Consider the following 15,660-nt stretch of genomic DNA (forward strand, 5'->3'; position numbering starts at 1 on the left):
CGCCATGATCGCGCCACCGCTCTCCAGCCCAGGCAACTGAGCAAGACTCCATCTCAAAAATAAAAAAATAAATAAATAAAAAATAAAAAAAGAATTCATAAGAGACATGAGTGAAATACCCAGGGTTTGGTGACTCTGGAAAGTAAACTAGTAATAAATGCATAAATGCTGCTTTATACATTTTTCTTAATTTGTCATGCGGCTTCTTAAAATGTACAAATGACCTATAGTGACTTTCTTCCAAAAAGTAAAAGTCATTCAGACAAAGTCTATCATATAGACCCCATTACTACACATGGATAATTTACATGCACCATCAACTATTTGGATATGAAGATCAGCCTTAATATTATCCATATAAATAACTATACAAATGAAATCCAGAGCAGAAACCGCAATTTATTTTAGCTATTACACTAAATCTGTGTGTAAACCGTAACTAAAGTTAGCATATACTCATTTCACAGTAGAAAATAATAATGTAAATTACAATAATGAAAATACAACTAATACAGAGAGTTGTCCCCAGAAATCAGTGTGACGTTCCTAAAATTTCTTAAAGATAATTTAAAATTTAATTTAAATAAAGTTGAAATACAAATCCTTTTCTTTTCAACTGTCTCTGATAAGGGCACAAATGGTCATCACATGATCTAAAGCCAGTCAAGACAAAAATGGAGAAGCAAAAGGAACAGTAGCCATCATTGAATTTATTCATTCAATAAATATTTTTTGAGTGTCAGATGCTATATCGAGAATTTGAAAAAAAAAAAAAAAAAAAGACAGATAGAATCATTACCCTTGTGAAGTTTAACAAAAGCTGATAGAGCTTTTTATTAAATGTTACCCCCCAAGAAGCACTGTATATGTTGAAACTACCCTTATTTTTAAAGCAGTTTTTAATGTCTGTATATTATGGTTAAGAAAATCAGCCTTGCTTATTATTCCATTTACCCACTTTAAAAATATCTACCTATACTTTAAAAAACCTAACAGCCTATTTGTCTCAAAAAGTTACATCATAGACAGCACAAATGGTAAATTAAACAGATGCCATATTACTTGACCACTTACAACTCAAAGTGCTGTAATAATTACATACACATATACAATCACAGTCAATGAAGAAGGTCTTCTTGCTAGATAAACATTTGTAATAATCCAAGCATTTTTTTAAAAGTCACTGTGAGTTAACTGCATTTAAGTCCTAGAATTATAATCTGTATTCCACTTAAGATGCTAAACACATGTTCACACAAGAAAAATAACGGAAAAATACAGAGAAATTGCAAAGGAAGAAAAAGTTTCATTATCATCTGATTCTTAAGAGGAATATCTCTAGGTGATGATTAGGAGTTTGATGGAAAAAAGTAATTTTAAAACAATGGTTCAGAGAAGTTCCTAAGAAATTGATGCTTAGGGTTTCAATTCTTCTTAATACTCAGATATAAGACTTAAAGGAAATATATCAGCATGTTAAAAACCAGTTTTCTCTGAATACTAGGCTTATTATAAACAGTAGTTATTTATTTATTTATTTATTTATTTATTTATTTATTTATTTTTGATGGAGTCTCCCACTGTGGCCCCAGCTGGAGTGCAATGACGTGATCTCAGCTCACTACAACCGCCTCCCAGGTTCAAGCGATTCTCCTGCCTCATCCTCCGGAGTAGCTGGGATTACAGGCACCCCCCCGCACCACGCCCGGCTAATTTTTTGTATTCTTAGTAGAGACGAGGTTTCACTATGTTGGCCAGACTGGTCTCGAACTCTTGACCTCGTGATCCGCCCGCCTCAGCCTCCCAAAGTCCTGGGATTACAGGCGTAAGCCACCGCGCCCGGCCCAATATAATTATTCTTCTACTGTTTCTATATTTTTCTGAAGTATGGAAATACTACATTTACCGTTATAAAACATTAAGGAAAGGCAGGCCTTAGAATAAATAATTGACATAAAGACCACAGTTCCACTCTTAATAACAACTGCAGAGCCAGCACTAGCACTGTAGCTGAAAAGTGGATAGTACACACACGCTCACACACACAATGGCTGGCATGTAGTAGGCACTCAACTAACATGTGTGAAATGAAATGGGTGAAGATAACGTAAACAAGCCAAAACAACGAAATGCACTCTGATTTGGGGGCACCACAGTAAACAATCACAGTTACTACCACTTTATCAAAAACTGGCTGATAGCTGAATGGGCATTAAATGAAAGAGTTCTTCCTCCCTGCCCTCCTCTTTCACTCTGACACTAGATTGCACATTCAAAACAAATCCTCCCCCAGCCCCGCCCCAAGCTCTACCCTCGGATACCTCCAGCACTGGAACTGACACAAAGTCCAGGGCTGCGGCGGTGTCCAGACCCGGGCCCCTGTCCAAGGAGCTGCGCGCTCACACACTCGGCTGGCGCAACATAGGCGGGGGCACTGGGCGGCAGCCCGTCATGCCCGGGACCCCCCCAGGGACCCGCGCGCAAGCCCAGAGGTCTCAGCCCCGGCCGGAGGCTGGTTCCCCTCGCCCTGCGCTGCCGTACCTGCACACGGTGATGAGGTTCCTCCTCTCCACCGCAGCATTGCGGGAGCTCAGGCTTTTCTTGCCGCCTCCACCGCCACCGCCGCGGATCCCGCTCAGGCCCCCCAGGCTCCGGGAGGCCATGGCGGGCTTACCCCCGTGCCCCTTTTGTCTCGTGCCGCCCCGCACGCCCCCCACACCTGCTTAAGGGTGTTCTCGCTCGGTCCGCGACCGTGGGGGCGCGGGAAGAATGTAGGAAAGGAGCCTGGAGGAAGGAAGGGTGTGGAAGACAGCAGAGACTCGCACCCGGGGACTGACGGCTAGCCCTTGGCACCCGAGCTCCACACACACGCACCACCTCCGCCCTCGGCGCGCCGCCGACTGCCGGGCTGCGCGTGCGGGTCGGCGTCGGGCGCTCTCCTCCTTCCCGAGGGACCTCAGCAGACGGCGCGCGCGCGAGCCCGTCGGCCCCTCACGCCCAACCACCCACACTCCGCAGCCACTAGTGCCCCAGCCCTGGCGGCAGCAACTAGGGCCCCGGCCTCGCGTGCGCAGCCCCACCCTCTCTGCGCCTATCAAATCAACGCTACCCCCGCCGGATCCAATCGCGGCACCGGAGGGGCGGGGCCGGCCGCGCGAACTTTTAAAGCAGCGGGCTCAAGCCCCGCCCCGACGCGTGGGCCGCTGTCAAGACGCCGGGCTCGCTATCGCAGCCCGCTAGCTGCCGCCAGTAGCCACGCAGGCTAGCAGCGGGGATTGTGGGATGCGGGGCCCCACAGTGCTGGGGGCAGATTGCCACCCCTTGCCTGGAGCCAAGCTTTAACGGCTGATACCTATTTCCATGGCTGCCGTAGCTTCAGTGTCTGCCTAGAAAGCAGCGCGCCGGCTCCCACACCCGACCCTGGGCCTGACTACTAAGAAGGGAGGAGGGTTCCTTTTGTCCTGACGCCCTCCCAGGAGCTAATAAACAGCAACACAATGGCCTGAGAAGAGTGGGGGGAATTGCTCTTAGAATCTCCTTCTTGGCGCATGTGGTGGCGAGATTTCTTGACCCTCCATACCATGTCGCTTTCACCTCAGCCTCCAGCGCAGCCCGAACCCGGGACTGACCGCCCGCCCAAGGAGGAGCGCGGTGCCAGTGTAGAGTCTTCTGGCGTCCTGGGCCGTGACTCCGGTCCGGGACTGGGAATAGTAAGCCCAGGAACTACGCGGCCTCGGTCCAGACGGGCTGCTCCCTCAAGAGCCCTGGAGCGCCCTCCTCAACGCGCGTGTTCGTAAGCGCCCCCTTCCCAGAGCTTCTCACTACCCTCCTGCAGGAGGGTCCCGGCTTGGGCCAGGTCCTCTGACTCACCTAAGCCTGCTATTTACCTCCCTTTGCACCAATATGCCCAGATTTTAGAGTGCAATCCTAAATAACTTACTCTCCCTGTGGGACCTAGCGCGGTGCTGCACACAGAACAGGTTCTCAATAAATGTTTCTCAAATTTAATTTGAAGTCACATTTGACATGATTTTTACTGAAATTTCACGGCTTCAGTGGCTCCAAAATCCATGTATCTTTCACCTCTGGTTTTGAAGTTTCTGTCAAAGAATGTTATAGAGTATACAGTTTTGTGTGGCTCTCTCTTTTTCTTATATAGCATCCCTAGTAATACAGGACATACGGTTACTCTTGAATGTTTTAACAACCCACGTTTGTGTAATAAAGCTGTAAATTCCTAATTTCTGAGGTTTTTACAGTTTAAAAATCTCTGTTTAAAATAATCAAAGAATCATCCTTTTCAGCTACCACATCTAATTTTATTCTACTATTCTGTTTAGCAGAATAAAAATATATGGGCCAGGCGCGGTGGCTCACGCCTGTAATCCCAGCACTTTGGGAGACCGAGGCGGGCGGATCACTAGGTCACGAGTTCGAGACCAGCCTGACCAACATAGTGAAACCCCCATCTCTACTAAAATTACAAAAATTAGCCGGGTGTGGTGGCACACGCCTGTAGTCCCAGCTACTCGGGAGGCTGAGGCAGGAGAATCGTTTGAACACGGGAGGCGGAGGTTGCAGTGAGCCGAGACTGTACCAGTGCACTCCAGCCTGGGCGACAGAGTGAGACTCCATCTCTCTCTCTGTCTATATATATATATATACACACACACATTCCTCTCTCTCACTATATGTATATATAATATCGGTCTTAACTAATGTGCTACCATAAATATTCGTTCATACATTAAAATTTTAAGAAAACAATTTAGTCAGACTTTACACTTTATCTTTCAAGTTAATAAAAGCAAGGGAGTTTTCTGTATATGGATGTTTGTGACTAGTCAGCGCACTTCTTCCTGAACATTACTTGTCTACTCTCCTGTGACACGGAGGCTTATAAAGAGTTTTCTTCTAGGAGCTACAACTTAGCTTGTCTCTTCTTGATAGTCCAACAGTTTGGGTTCAGAATTAGCCATCAGGAAACAGATGCACTGGTTATGCAGGCAGTCTCAGCAAAATATTTGCACTGGCAATGACAAATACTACTCAAATTAATGTTGTTATTATTTAACCACAGATAAAACTGCAGAAGGAAAAGAGTGGAAAGCCATTAGTTATCAAGAAAATTTCTAAAACCCCATGCTTGGGTGTGTCGTGAGTGGGGGAGAGAACACACATGCCTCTGAAGCATTTATCAAGAAGATAAAAGTGAGTGATCATGACAGAACGAGAAAAGTGAGATGTTACTATCCTCAAAATTGACTTCTAGCCTCCAGTACATTTTCATATTTGCACTGTGAACTATGACTGAAAACTTAGTAAAACCCCATCTTAAATGATGAGGTAATAATGTTATTTTTCAAATGTCACTCTTAGCGGGATTTAGTTGACATATTGGTACTTGCTTACCAAGACTGCCGTAAACAAGCTGTGTTTTTGTTTTGTTTTGTTTTGTATGTATGGCGTGTCATTACACTGCCACACGGGGGCCTTATTTGATAAGGCTTTTCTCACTTATCCTAAGCAGTATGTCCCAGGTCTCTTTCTCCCTCTAGATTACTAATCTGGATATTGTCAATCAATTTATTCAGTACACAGCATAATATTATTATAGAGCTCCATGAGTTCCACATCACTTTTTGGACTTCTTTTGGAACCTATTTCAATTATTTTTATTTATTTAAGCATTGCACAAAGGTTATTCAAAGATTTCACAAAGATTCACGATAAAAATTTTGAAAACAGCAGATACGTAAATAAACTTACAGGAATTCCGTAGAACTGAATGGGCAGAACATATCCATTCACCATTTTCCCAACTTCCTCCTTCTAATCGAAACAGACAAAATTACAAGTGCAACATATAAAATGTTCTCAAATATAAAATACTATAAAATGTAAATATAAAGTGCTATAAACCAGAAAGATCACCAAACCATTATTCTAGTCTCAGAGAAGTGGACTTTTTAAATATGCCATAAACCCAGCATCTGTGCAGAAGAAACTAGAAACAGTGAAGATGTAATTTTTTAAAATTTTTATTTTACTTTGACGTCAGATGGGTAATATGCTGACATCATAACAAGGATTGAGTGAGGCACATCTCACATGTGTGTGACAGCTCAGTCATCACGCTTATGAACCACAAATGGATAGATACAAATTTTTTCAAATCCACAAATCAAGCATCATCATAAGCAAAATCAAAAGCAAATGAGACCGAGAAAACATTTTTAAAACTCAAATCATAGACAAAGAGCTAATTTCCTCTATAAAGTACTCCTGCAGATCAATAAGCACTGTTTCAGTGGCACAATGAAGGTGAAAGCCAAATTCCAGTGAGTAAAAAAGTCAGTGGGAAGTGAGTATCACGCAATCTTAAAAAGTTGTGAAGGGGGAGAAAAAAAGAGTGGTGGTATGGGGGAATATTGAACAGAAGGATGTTGGTGTTTTATTGCTATTGTGTCATTATTTTTCACAGAAGTGACTTGAGCGTATTTTAAAGCTGATGCAGTGAATCTACTGGGAGGGAAAGGTTAGTAATACAAGAGAGAGAAAAAAACGATCAGAAGCGAGCATGAAGAAAATGGATGAAAATTGCTTTAAAAAAAAGTCCATTTGAGAGTAAGTCAAGAGAAGCCGAACATTCAGGGGAGATAGGGGTTTCTGCTGAGAAGAGGAAGCGGAAAGACCACTCCAAAGAATTGGAGAATGCAAGGAAGTATTGGTCATAGAGCAAAAGTTCCAGAGAGCTTCATGGAAGGGAGTGCAGACAGGGTCATGGGCAAGGAAGCGCAAGGCATGCTCATTAATAGGGTATGGATGGTGAGATGGGTACTACAGGCTATGATAGACACATAAAGAAGAGTACCTTGATGGATCTCATGAACTGTTCTTTGAAAAATGTCATTGGTTAAAGGCTGATCGAAACAAGGTGGATTTGGTCTTACAGTTTCTTTGAGGAGGGCAAATACTGACCCTCAGTTCAGAGGATATTTTTCTTTTTAAATTTTGTATCATGTAGAAGGGCGTTAACAAACTAGAAATTATATATAAACTTCAGACATTGTATGGATTGCATCAATTAATCAGGAGAACCATTCTCTAAAGTAAGTATTGTTAATATTCTCCCATTTACAAACAAGGAAACAGAGACTTGAAGACATTAAGTAACATATAGAAAGTCACACAGTAAATGGCAGAGCCAGGATCGAAATCTAAATCATTAGATAGAAAATCTATTATTTTTAAAATTTATTATTTTAAAGACAGGGTCTTACTCTGTGGCCCAAGCTGGAGTACAGTGGGTAATCATAGCTTACCTTGGCCTTGAACTCCTGGGCTCAAGGGATACTCAAGGGCTCAGTCTCCTGAGTAGCTGGGACTACAGGCATGCACCACCACAGCTGCCTAATTTTTTTTAATTTTTTAAAATTTTTTATTGAGACAAGGTCTCACTATGTTGCCCAGATTGCTCATGAACTCCTGGCCTCATATGATCCTCCCTTCTTGGCCTCCCCAAGTGCGGGGATTACAGGCATGTACCACCACAACTGGCCCATAATCTATTGTTTTTTCTAACGTGTTTCACTGCCCTTTTGAGAAAGTAACTCCAGATGAGGCTTAAACACAAAATTCCCATATTGTACACATGGTTCTTAAGAATCAGGAAGGATTTTACACACTGACCAACTGTGTCACTCATGGAATGTAGTCTCTAGATAATTCTGGAGCTCTGGCTTTCATTTTTTATTCAGAAAGTATATTCTGAATCAAAAGATATGCACAATTTTAACCACGAATAAAATTTTTTCCTAGAGATGTTTTACCAATTTACATCCTACTAACAGTACATAAATTTTCTTACATTCTTGCTCACTCTAGGAACTATTGTTCTTTTTATTGTTTTTCCACATAACAGGTAAAGAGCAATATCTTTTTGACATTTTAACTTTTTTTATTAGTAATGAAAATGCACATTTATTTCATGTGCTTATTGTTCATTTATGTTTTTGCCTGTTCATGCCCTTTGCCCATATTTTCCAACAAATATTAGTCTTCATTATAGTGGCTGATCATCATATTTGTTTATTGTATGTATGGCAAATACTTCTCCCAGTTCGTTGTTTGCCTTACCTATGGTGTGAGTTATTTATAAAGAGATGTTTAAAATATTTTATATAAATGAAATTCATCAGTATTTTCCTTTATTGGTTTTTCCTTTGATCATTTTAGAATAGCCTTTGCCACCTCTAAGATTATATACTTTGTGGTTTCTTTTTTATATCAAAAATAGTTAAGCTATTTGCACTATATGAAAGTATGAAATTAGGATATAATTCCAGTGTTCCAATGATTAACCACGGTCCCAATTCTATTTATTAAATGATTCATCTTGGCCTTACTGCCAATATTAAATTTATCATGAAATAATTAAATAGCAAGGTTGCATTTCAATAAAGAATTGTGCTCATGATAAAAAATCCATAGATACAGCTAACATTAATGTTTCACAACAACTTTTTTTCTGGATAGGTCTCCAGACATACAAAAGAGAAATATGTACTTAATTTTACCTAAATCGGTTTATCCTACACACAGTCAATATATTTTCTCATCAATATGTTACTATGTGTTTGTATTTGTTTATAATGTTTTGTTTCCTATAGAAATTTTGAATTTTTATGCAATCAAACTTTTGTTTTTTTAAATAATTTCTGGTTTTCACACAATGCTTAGAAAAACTTCTGTATGCTTAGATAATACAAATGTTTACCAATTTTTCTGTAATATTTATTTTTCTTTTTGCATTTGCACGTTTGATATTTATAGAACTTATCTTTGTGTAAGAGTCAATTGGTGAAAGAGCCTAATCTTTCCAAACAGTCAATAGTTATCCAATGCTAGTATCAAATAATGCATCCTTTCCCACTGATATAAATGCTACCTTTGTCAGGTACTAAATGTATACAATTTTATCTACTGCTAGATTTTCTATTCTTATCCATTGATTTATCATTTATGAGCTAGTGGTACCAAAATCTAATAAGTGGCAAAGCCTGGTAATTATTTTTAACATTTTGTAAGGTTAGTATTCCCCAATTGTTCTCTCTCAGAATGTTCTTAGGTAATTCTGGAATGTCTGTTCTTCCTAACATAAGAATCATTTTGACACTTCCTTCCCACCAAGAAAAGCCTATAGGGATTCTGATTATAATTGCTTGGCATTTATAGATAAGGTAAAATTAACATCTTCCCAATATTTGCAACCATCTAAGATGACAGTGTGTCTATTTCTTCATGTATTTTTTGTTTGTTTGTTTCACCTGGTGGCATTTTGTAGTTTTATCATGGAGCTTCAGACTGATATTATGAGTAGAGTTTTTTCCACTACACTTCCTAGTTACAGTATTTACACAGGAAAGCTATACATTTTTGCACAATCACCTTTTAACGTGTATTTGTTATTTTTAATATATTTTCAGATACTATTGGTTTGATTTTTATGCAGTCAAATTTTTGTATTTTTAACTTGTATAATTTTTTGTTTTCACATGAAGCTTAAAAAAGTTTGTATGCTTAGATTATAAAAGTGTTTAACCGTTTTTTGGTTATGATTCTATTGGTTTTCCAGGCACTAGCTCAGAAAAAGAAAGACTAATGGTGAAGTGAGTGGAACACCGCATAAATCTCTTTAACATTAAGAATTTGCTTTCATAACTAAAATGTGGGAATACCAATTCCTCAAAGTAATTTTCTGTAAATTATCTTCTGCAACAGATTCAAATGTAAACTCTTTAGAAAAAAAAAAAAATCCTATTGAAGATATTTTGGCAAAGACTTTTAAACATCAGTCAGAAACGAGTTACTCGCCTGTAATCCCAGCACTTTGTGAGGCCAAGGCAGGTGGGTCATGAGTCATGAGGTCAGGAGTTCGAGACCAGCCTGACCACCATGGTGAAATATCGTCTCTACTAAAAATACAAAAATTAGCTGGGCGTGGTGGCATGCGCCTGTAGTCCCAGTTATTCAGGAGGCTGAGCAGAAGAATCGCTGGAGCCCGCGAGGCAGAGGTTGCAGTGAGCCAAGGTCACGTCATTGCACTCCAGCCTGGATGACAGAGCAAGACTCTGTCTAAAAAATAAAGAAAAAAATGAGTTACTCACAAATGCCTAAACAGAATTTTCAGCCATGAGATCAAGAAAATCTTGTTTTGATTTTTCCTATGGATAGACTAAATGAGACTCTTTCTCATAATTTTTAAGAAAATGTTCTCTCAGTAATCCATAAGGTTAAGAGAATTAAAAGACATTTTGGTACCAATTTGCTATATCCATGGCTGAATTCTGCTTATGCAAGCTTAAAATATAACAAAATGACAGTGATATTAATGATCACCCCTTGAACTTTCAGGGTCAAAATATGTCAAAATGACAATGGCATTAGTGATTCCCCTTGAAATCTCAGGGTCTATTTATTCATTTATATATTAATATATATATATACATGTGTTTGTATGTATATATAAAAATAAGTTTGCAGTCACTAAGATTTCTGCTTAGCATTCAAAAATTGGACAGTGGCAGTGTTCAACTCATAAATTTGGCCAAGTATATTTACCTGTGTCAACCAATAAACCTTAGTAAGGAAAAGAAGAATATTGTGGTTGTCATTCAGATATTTGTCAAGCTTACCTTTTTTTTTTTTTTTTTTTTGAGATGGAGTTTGGCTCTATCACCCAGGCTGGAGTGCAGTGGCACAATCTTGGCTCACTGTAACCTCTGCCTCCTGGGTTCAAGTGATTCTCCTGCCTCAGCCTCCTGAGTATCTGGGATTACAGGCATGTGCCACCATGCCCAGCTATTTTTTGTATTTTTTGTAGAAGTGGGGTTTTGTCATGTTGGCGAGGCTGATCTCAAACTTGTGACCTCAAGTGATCTGCCCACTTGGCCTCCCAAAGTGCTGAGATTACAGGTGTGAACCACCATGCCCAGCCAAGCTTATATTTAATTCATTGTGGTTTATATAATTGACCTTGACAGTGATATTAATATCTTCTCAAATATTTCTTGATAAAATTTGGAAGCCAATGTTTAATGGTTATATTAGTTTTCTATTGTTGCACAACAAATTACACAAACATGATGGTTTAAAAACACCCATTTATTAGCTGAAAGTTCTGTAGGTCAGAAGTCTGGTGCAGTACAGGTGGGTTTTCTGCTCAGGGGCTCCTAAGGCTGAAATAAAGGTTTCAGCTAAGCTATGTCCTCAACTGGAGACTCTGGGAAAGAATCTACTTCCAAGCTCATTCAAGTTGTTGGTAGAATCCCATTGCAGTTGTAAGAGTGAGGTCCCTGATTTCTGGCTGGCTCTTCACTGAGGATTGCTGTGAAGCCCACTGCATATGGCTTCCTCCATGTATCAAATTTCATGATTCAAATTTCTGACTTCTACCCCTAACTAAAGAATTCTGTCTGCTTTTAAAGGGCTCATGTGATTAGATTTCATGTACCTAGATAATCTCCCTATTTCAAGGTCAACTGATTAGTAACCTTAATTACATCTGCAAAATCCCTTTGCTGTGCAAAGTAATGTAATCACAGGAGTAATACCAGGGAGCCAAGATCATGAGGACCATTTTAGAAATCTGAGAACCACAGTGGTGAAAGAAGCAATACATTCTGTACAGAGATGTATTTTAAGTGTCTATTAACCTGGCATTGTCCTCCCCAACACAAACTATTTCTATTGATAGGCTTATAGGACTTTGGATACAGCTAAATTCAAAGAGACTGTTAACCTCCTGGTAGTCTCCAAGACTATCAACCTACTGGTAGTCTCCAAACATTTGTTGTATTTACTCATTCAATAAATATTTTTTAGTTGCCCATTATGTGATAGACACTATGCTAGACTGTGGGTGTACAATAGTGAGCAAAAATTCCTGCTTTCATAGAGCTTAAGATTTGGATGGGAGAGAGAGGTATCAAAACCTAAAGAAATCAACACATACATACTTTATACAGTGTGATAAATGTTCCAAAGGAGAGAAGAACATATAAAAGAAGTTGGGGCAGGACTCCAGGAGGCACTATTCCTATGGAAGACAATGTCAACAGGGCCCGTGGAGTTAGACAACACTGTTGCTCTGCAAGGGTGCCAGGGAAGGAAGTAATGATTGAACTCTGGCATGAAGGAAGAATAGGAGTGAACTAGGTAAAACAACTCGTGGTGGGAAAAACTATCCAGGCAGAGGAAGGGCATGTACAAATGGCCTGTGGCTGGAGGAAATACACTGTGCCTGAAGTTAATGTGGCTGGAGCTCAGAGAGTAAGGAGGACCAGGAGGGTATGGCTAGACAAAGGCCAGAGAGGAAAATAGGATTTGTTTTATTCACAGGCTCACTGATCACAGTAAACATTTTCATCTGTATCCTAAGGATGTTGAGAAGCCCTTGGAACAGTTTGAAACCAAAGGCTCACAAGATCAGATCTGAGTTTTGAAATGCTCATTCTGGCTGCCATGTGGAGAATGGCGGAAAACATTAAGTAGAAAGTGCTGCCCCAAAATGATTTGACAGCACTCCGAATGCAAGATTTCTTTAGTTTCCCTAAGAGTTAGGACTCTCGTCTTTGTGATTGGTAGCTCTAGTTCTTGTTTTAAAACTGTAGTAGGTCCCTGATATAGGTGGCAGTAATGTGCAATCTCATGTACTGAGCCTAGTTGTACTCTACAGAAGAAGACAAACAATAATCAAACACTCTGCTGCTTTTTCAACAATGTGCTGTGTTTTGCCTCAGATGAGAAGGACATATGTTGTCATTGTTAAATGTTTTCTAACCTTTAACACAGTAAGGTTCTCAGAAAACATCTCCTTTATAATATATGGGGATCCTTGACATACACATCACCAAAGTTTTGGTTTTCTGGGACATTGTTATCTTCTGTCAAAAAGAAAAATACATTGGAGAACAGATAAAAATTTTTTGAACTGAAAATTTCTAAAGGGAATGTCTGAGTACAAGATTGCCTGTTTATGTGTGAGTTCTCTCTTCCCTTAAGTGAAATTTAGCGAACAGATCTGTGTCTTGAACCACTTAAAGGGATCCAAGTCAATAAATCTAGATAATCTCATTTTACTAATTTTGTGATTCCCAGATTGCAGGCTCAGGCAGAACTCTAATTTTATGGACTACATAGAACATATAACCCATATCAACTTATATCCCACTCCCATGAACTCATCTCCCCTCCCCTTGCCACACGAACCCATTCCCTACTAGGCTTCATCAATAATTTGTGCAAGTTTGCTTGCTATCTCTTAGATGAAGAGCTAGACCAATTTTAGCTGCCCTTATCACAAAAGAAGAGACCAATTGGTTTCTTATCACAAGGGAAGAGACCAGTTGGTCTCTGGACCAATTCTAGCTGCCCTTATCACAAGGGAAGATCATATACAAATGTCTCTTAGCTTTGCTGTTCATGAATTATATGACCTTGGGAAAACTGTATAATTTCTATATACTTTGGTTTTCTGATCTATGAAGTTGGGATAATAATGACAGTACATATGGTAATTACATAGGAGCTGGGATAAGATAAATGAATAACTGATGAAACTCCTGATATTTACCTGGTGGGGAAATACCATGATCCTAAACGAAACTCTTAAAACAGGGCGTGATGTGTAGAAGTGCTGCACAATTGTTAGCTATTATCATTAATTGTCCTTCCTTAAGATATTCTGGTGAATATCAAGTCTGGTGGCTTGGCAAGAGCTCCATAATTTTGACCTTAACATTGTTTCTGCTTAAAAAAGCAAAACAAAACAAAACAAAACAAAAAACAAGAAATTGTGTCAGCTCCAGATTGCACAAAACATTCATCACTCCTTATCACATATTTCCCCTTCTTCATAGCCTTATAACAAATGCTCTATAGTCTTTCAGGTTTGATGAAAAGGGTTTCTGGGATTATCTTCATCTTTTTATTATATATATATTCACTCTGCACAAGATGTCGAAAGCCTCACAATGCAGAAATCCCAACAAACTAACAATAGCCCAGAATACTCATATTTAAGATATCTTATTATTCCAAGTAATAGATGATGCCATTTTGGATATAAATAACACTCAGGTACATACTTTTAGAAGGTAGATGCTTATTATTTTATACCACTACTATAAAATATAACTTTATGTTAAAATCTACCTTAAAGCATCTTATACTAGGTAATAGCTATAAAAGTATAAATTGTACCTTCTATTTACTCTGAACATAAGTATTAGCAAAGCATAAGGTTGTTATGCTCTCCTCAATGCTTGCTTTCTCAGTCTTCTGAATATCTCACCACCCCCTCAGTAAAAAATATTTGGTGGATTTTTACTTTCTGTAGTTTATATTCAAAAATCATTTTTTTCCAATAGAAAATCAGATTAAATGCGCCTTTCAAACTTAACAAACCTTAGAGATTCTGATATGGCTTCTTGCCCTTCTTTTCCTTCCTCCTTTGATCACTTCTTATTAACAGGCTATTTTAACAACTGTATCACACAAGTCTACAAATTATATTATCATGGCATGTAAGGCCTTTTGCAATCTTGTTGGTACTACCCTCAAACTATATCCAGAATCTAAGCACTTTTCATTATTCCCACTATTACGCTCCCCTGGGCTCACCTGCATCATTATAACAGCTTCCCAGCTTCCAGCTGTTTCTGCCCTTGGCTCCCTATAATCTGATTTCAATTTAGTAGCCAGAGTGATGAGATTATGTTACTTCTCTGCTCCAAACTCTTCAGTGGTTTTCTCTCTCACTCAGAGTGATGAAGTCCTCAAGACAGCCTACACACCCTGCAGGATCTAACCATATGTCATTTCTCTGACACCATCCCCTACCACTCTTTTCCTTTGGTTACTCCACTCCAGCCACACTGGCCTCTTGTTAACTCTCAGTGGACTAAACACACAGCCCAAACCTTATTTATCCATTAATTGAGCCAATATTGATGCAGCCCCTACTCTGTGCAGAGGCTTTTGAGGATTACAGAAGTGGACAAGATAGAGCTCCTTCCTTTGTGAATGTATAGTGTAACAGGAAAGTTAAGAAACACTGCAATAAGCATAAAAGGCAAGGCCGGGCGTGGTGGCTCATGCCTGTAATCCCAGCACTTTGGGAGGCGGAGGCAGGCAGGTCAGGAGATCAAGACCATCCTGGCTAACACGGTAAAATCCCGTCTCTACTAAAAATACAAAAAAAATTAGCCAGGCGTGGTGGCGGGCACCTGTAGTCCCAGCTACTCAGGAGGCTGAGGCAGGAGAATGGCATGAACCTGGGAGGCGGAGTGTGCAGTGAGCCGAGATGGCGCCACTGCACTCCAGCCTGGGCGACAGAGGGAAACTCCATCTCAAAAAAAAAAAAAAAGAATAAAAGGCAAAACCATTAGTAAATATTATACGTACCTAAACAGGCTATTAAACTGGATATTAGCAGGAGAGACAGGAAACAGTGTAACAAGAATTAAAGCCAAAACCAGTAGTAATTATAAATATCTAAACAGGCTAACTATTAACACATCTCAGTTTGCTTTATTTTAGATCGCAACACTCTTGTTACACAAGCATTCATCTTGAAAAATATCTTTATTTAATCTG

General features: G+C 39.6%; 2 protein-coding genes across 6 annotated transcripts in view; one reads left to right on the top strand and one right to left on the bottom strand.

The window, feature by feature from the left end:
- Positions 1 to 2,876, bottom strand: part of RUNDC3B (RUN domain containing 3B) — a 188,325-nt gene extending 185,449 nt beyond the window's left edge. For 2 of the 4 annotated variants that reach the window (XM_011996043.1, XM_011996041.1), the window contains exon 1: positions 2,542 to 2,876. In XM_011996043.1, coding sequence (XP_011851433.1) covers positions 2,542 to 2,663 — 122 coding nt within the window. In that variant the 5' untranslated portion in view covers positions 2,664 to 2,876. The remainder of the gene's footprint in view (positions 1 to 2,541) is intronic. The other 2 variants (XM_011996042.1, XM_011996039.1) reach the window with 1 other exon arrangement.
- Positions 1 to 15,660, top strand: part of ABCB1 (ATP-binding cassette, sub-family B (MDR/TAP), member 1) — a 218,034-nt gene that overhangs the window by 80,854 nt on the left and 121,520 nt on the right. The window lies entirely within an intron of this gene.

Source organism: Mandrillus leucophaeus, unplaced genomic scaffold (genome assembly GCF_000951045.1).
Source record: "Mandrillus leucophaeus isolate KB7577 unplaced genomic scaffold, Mleu.le_1.0 Scaffold50, whole genome shotgun sequence".
Lineage (NCBI taxonomy): Eukaryota > Metazoa > Chordata > Mammalia > Primates > Cercopithecidae > Mandrillus > Mandrillus leucophaeus.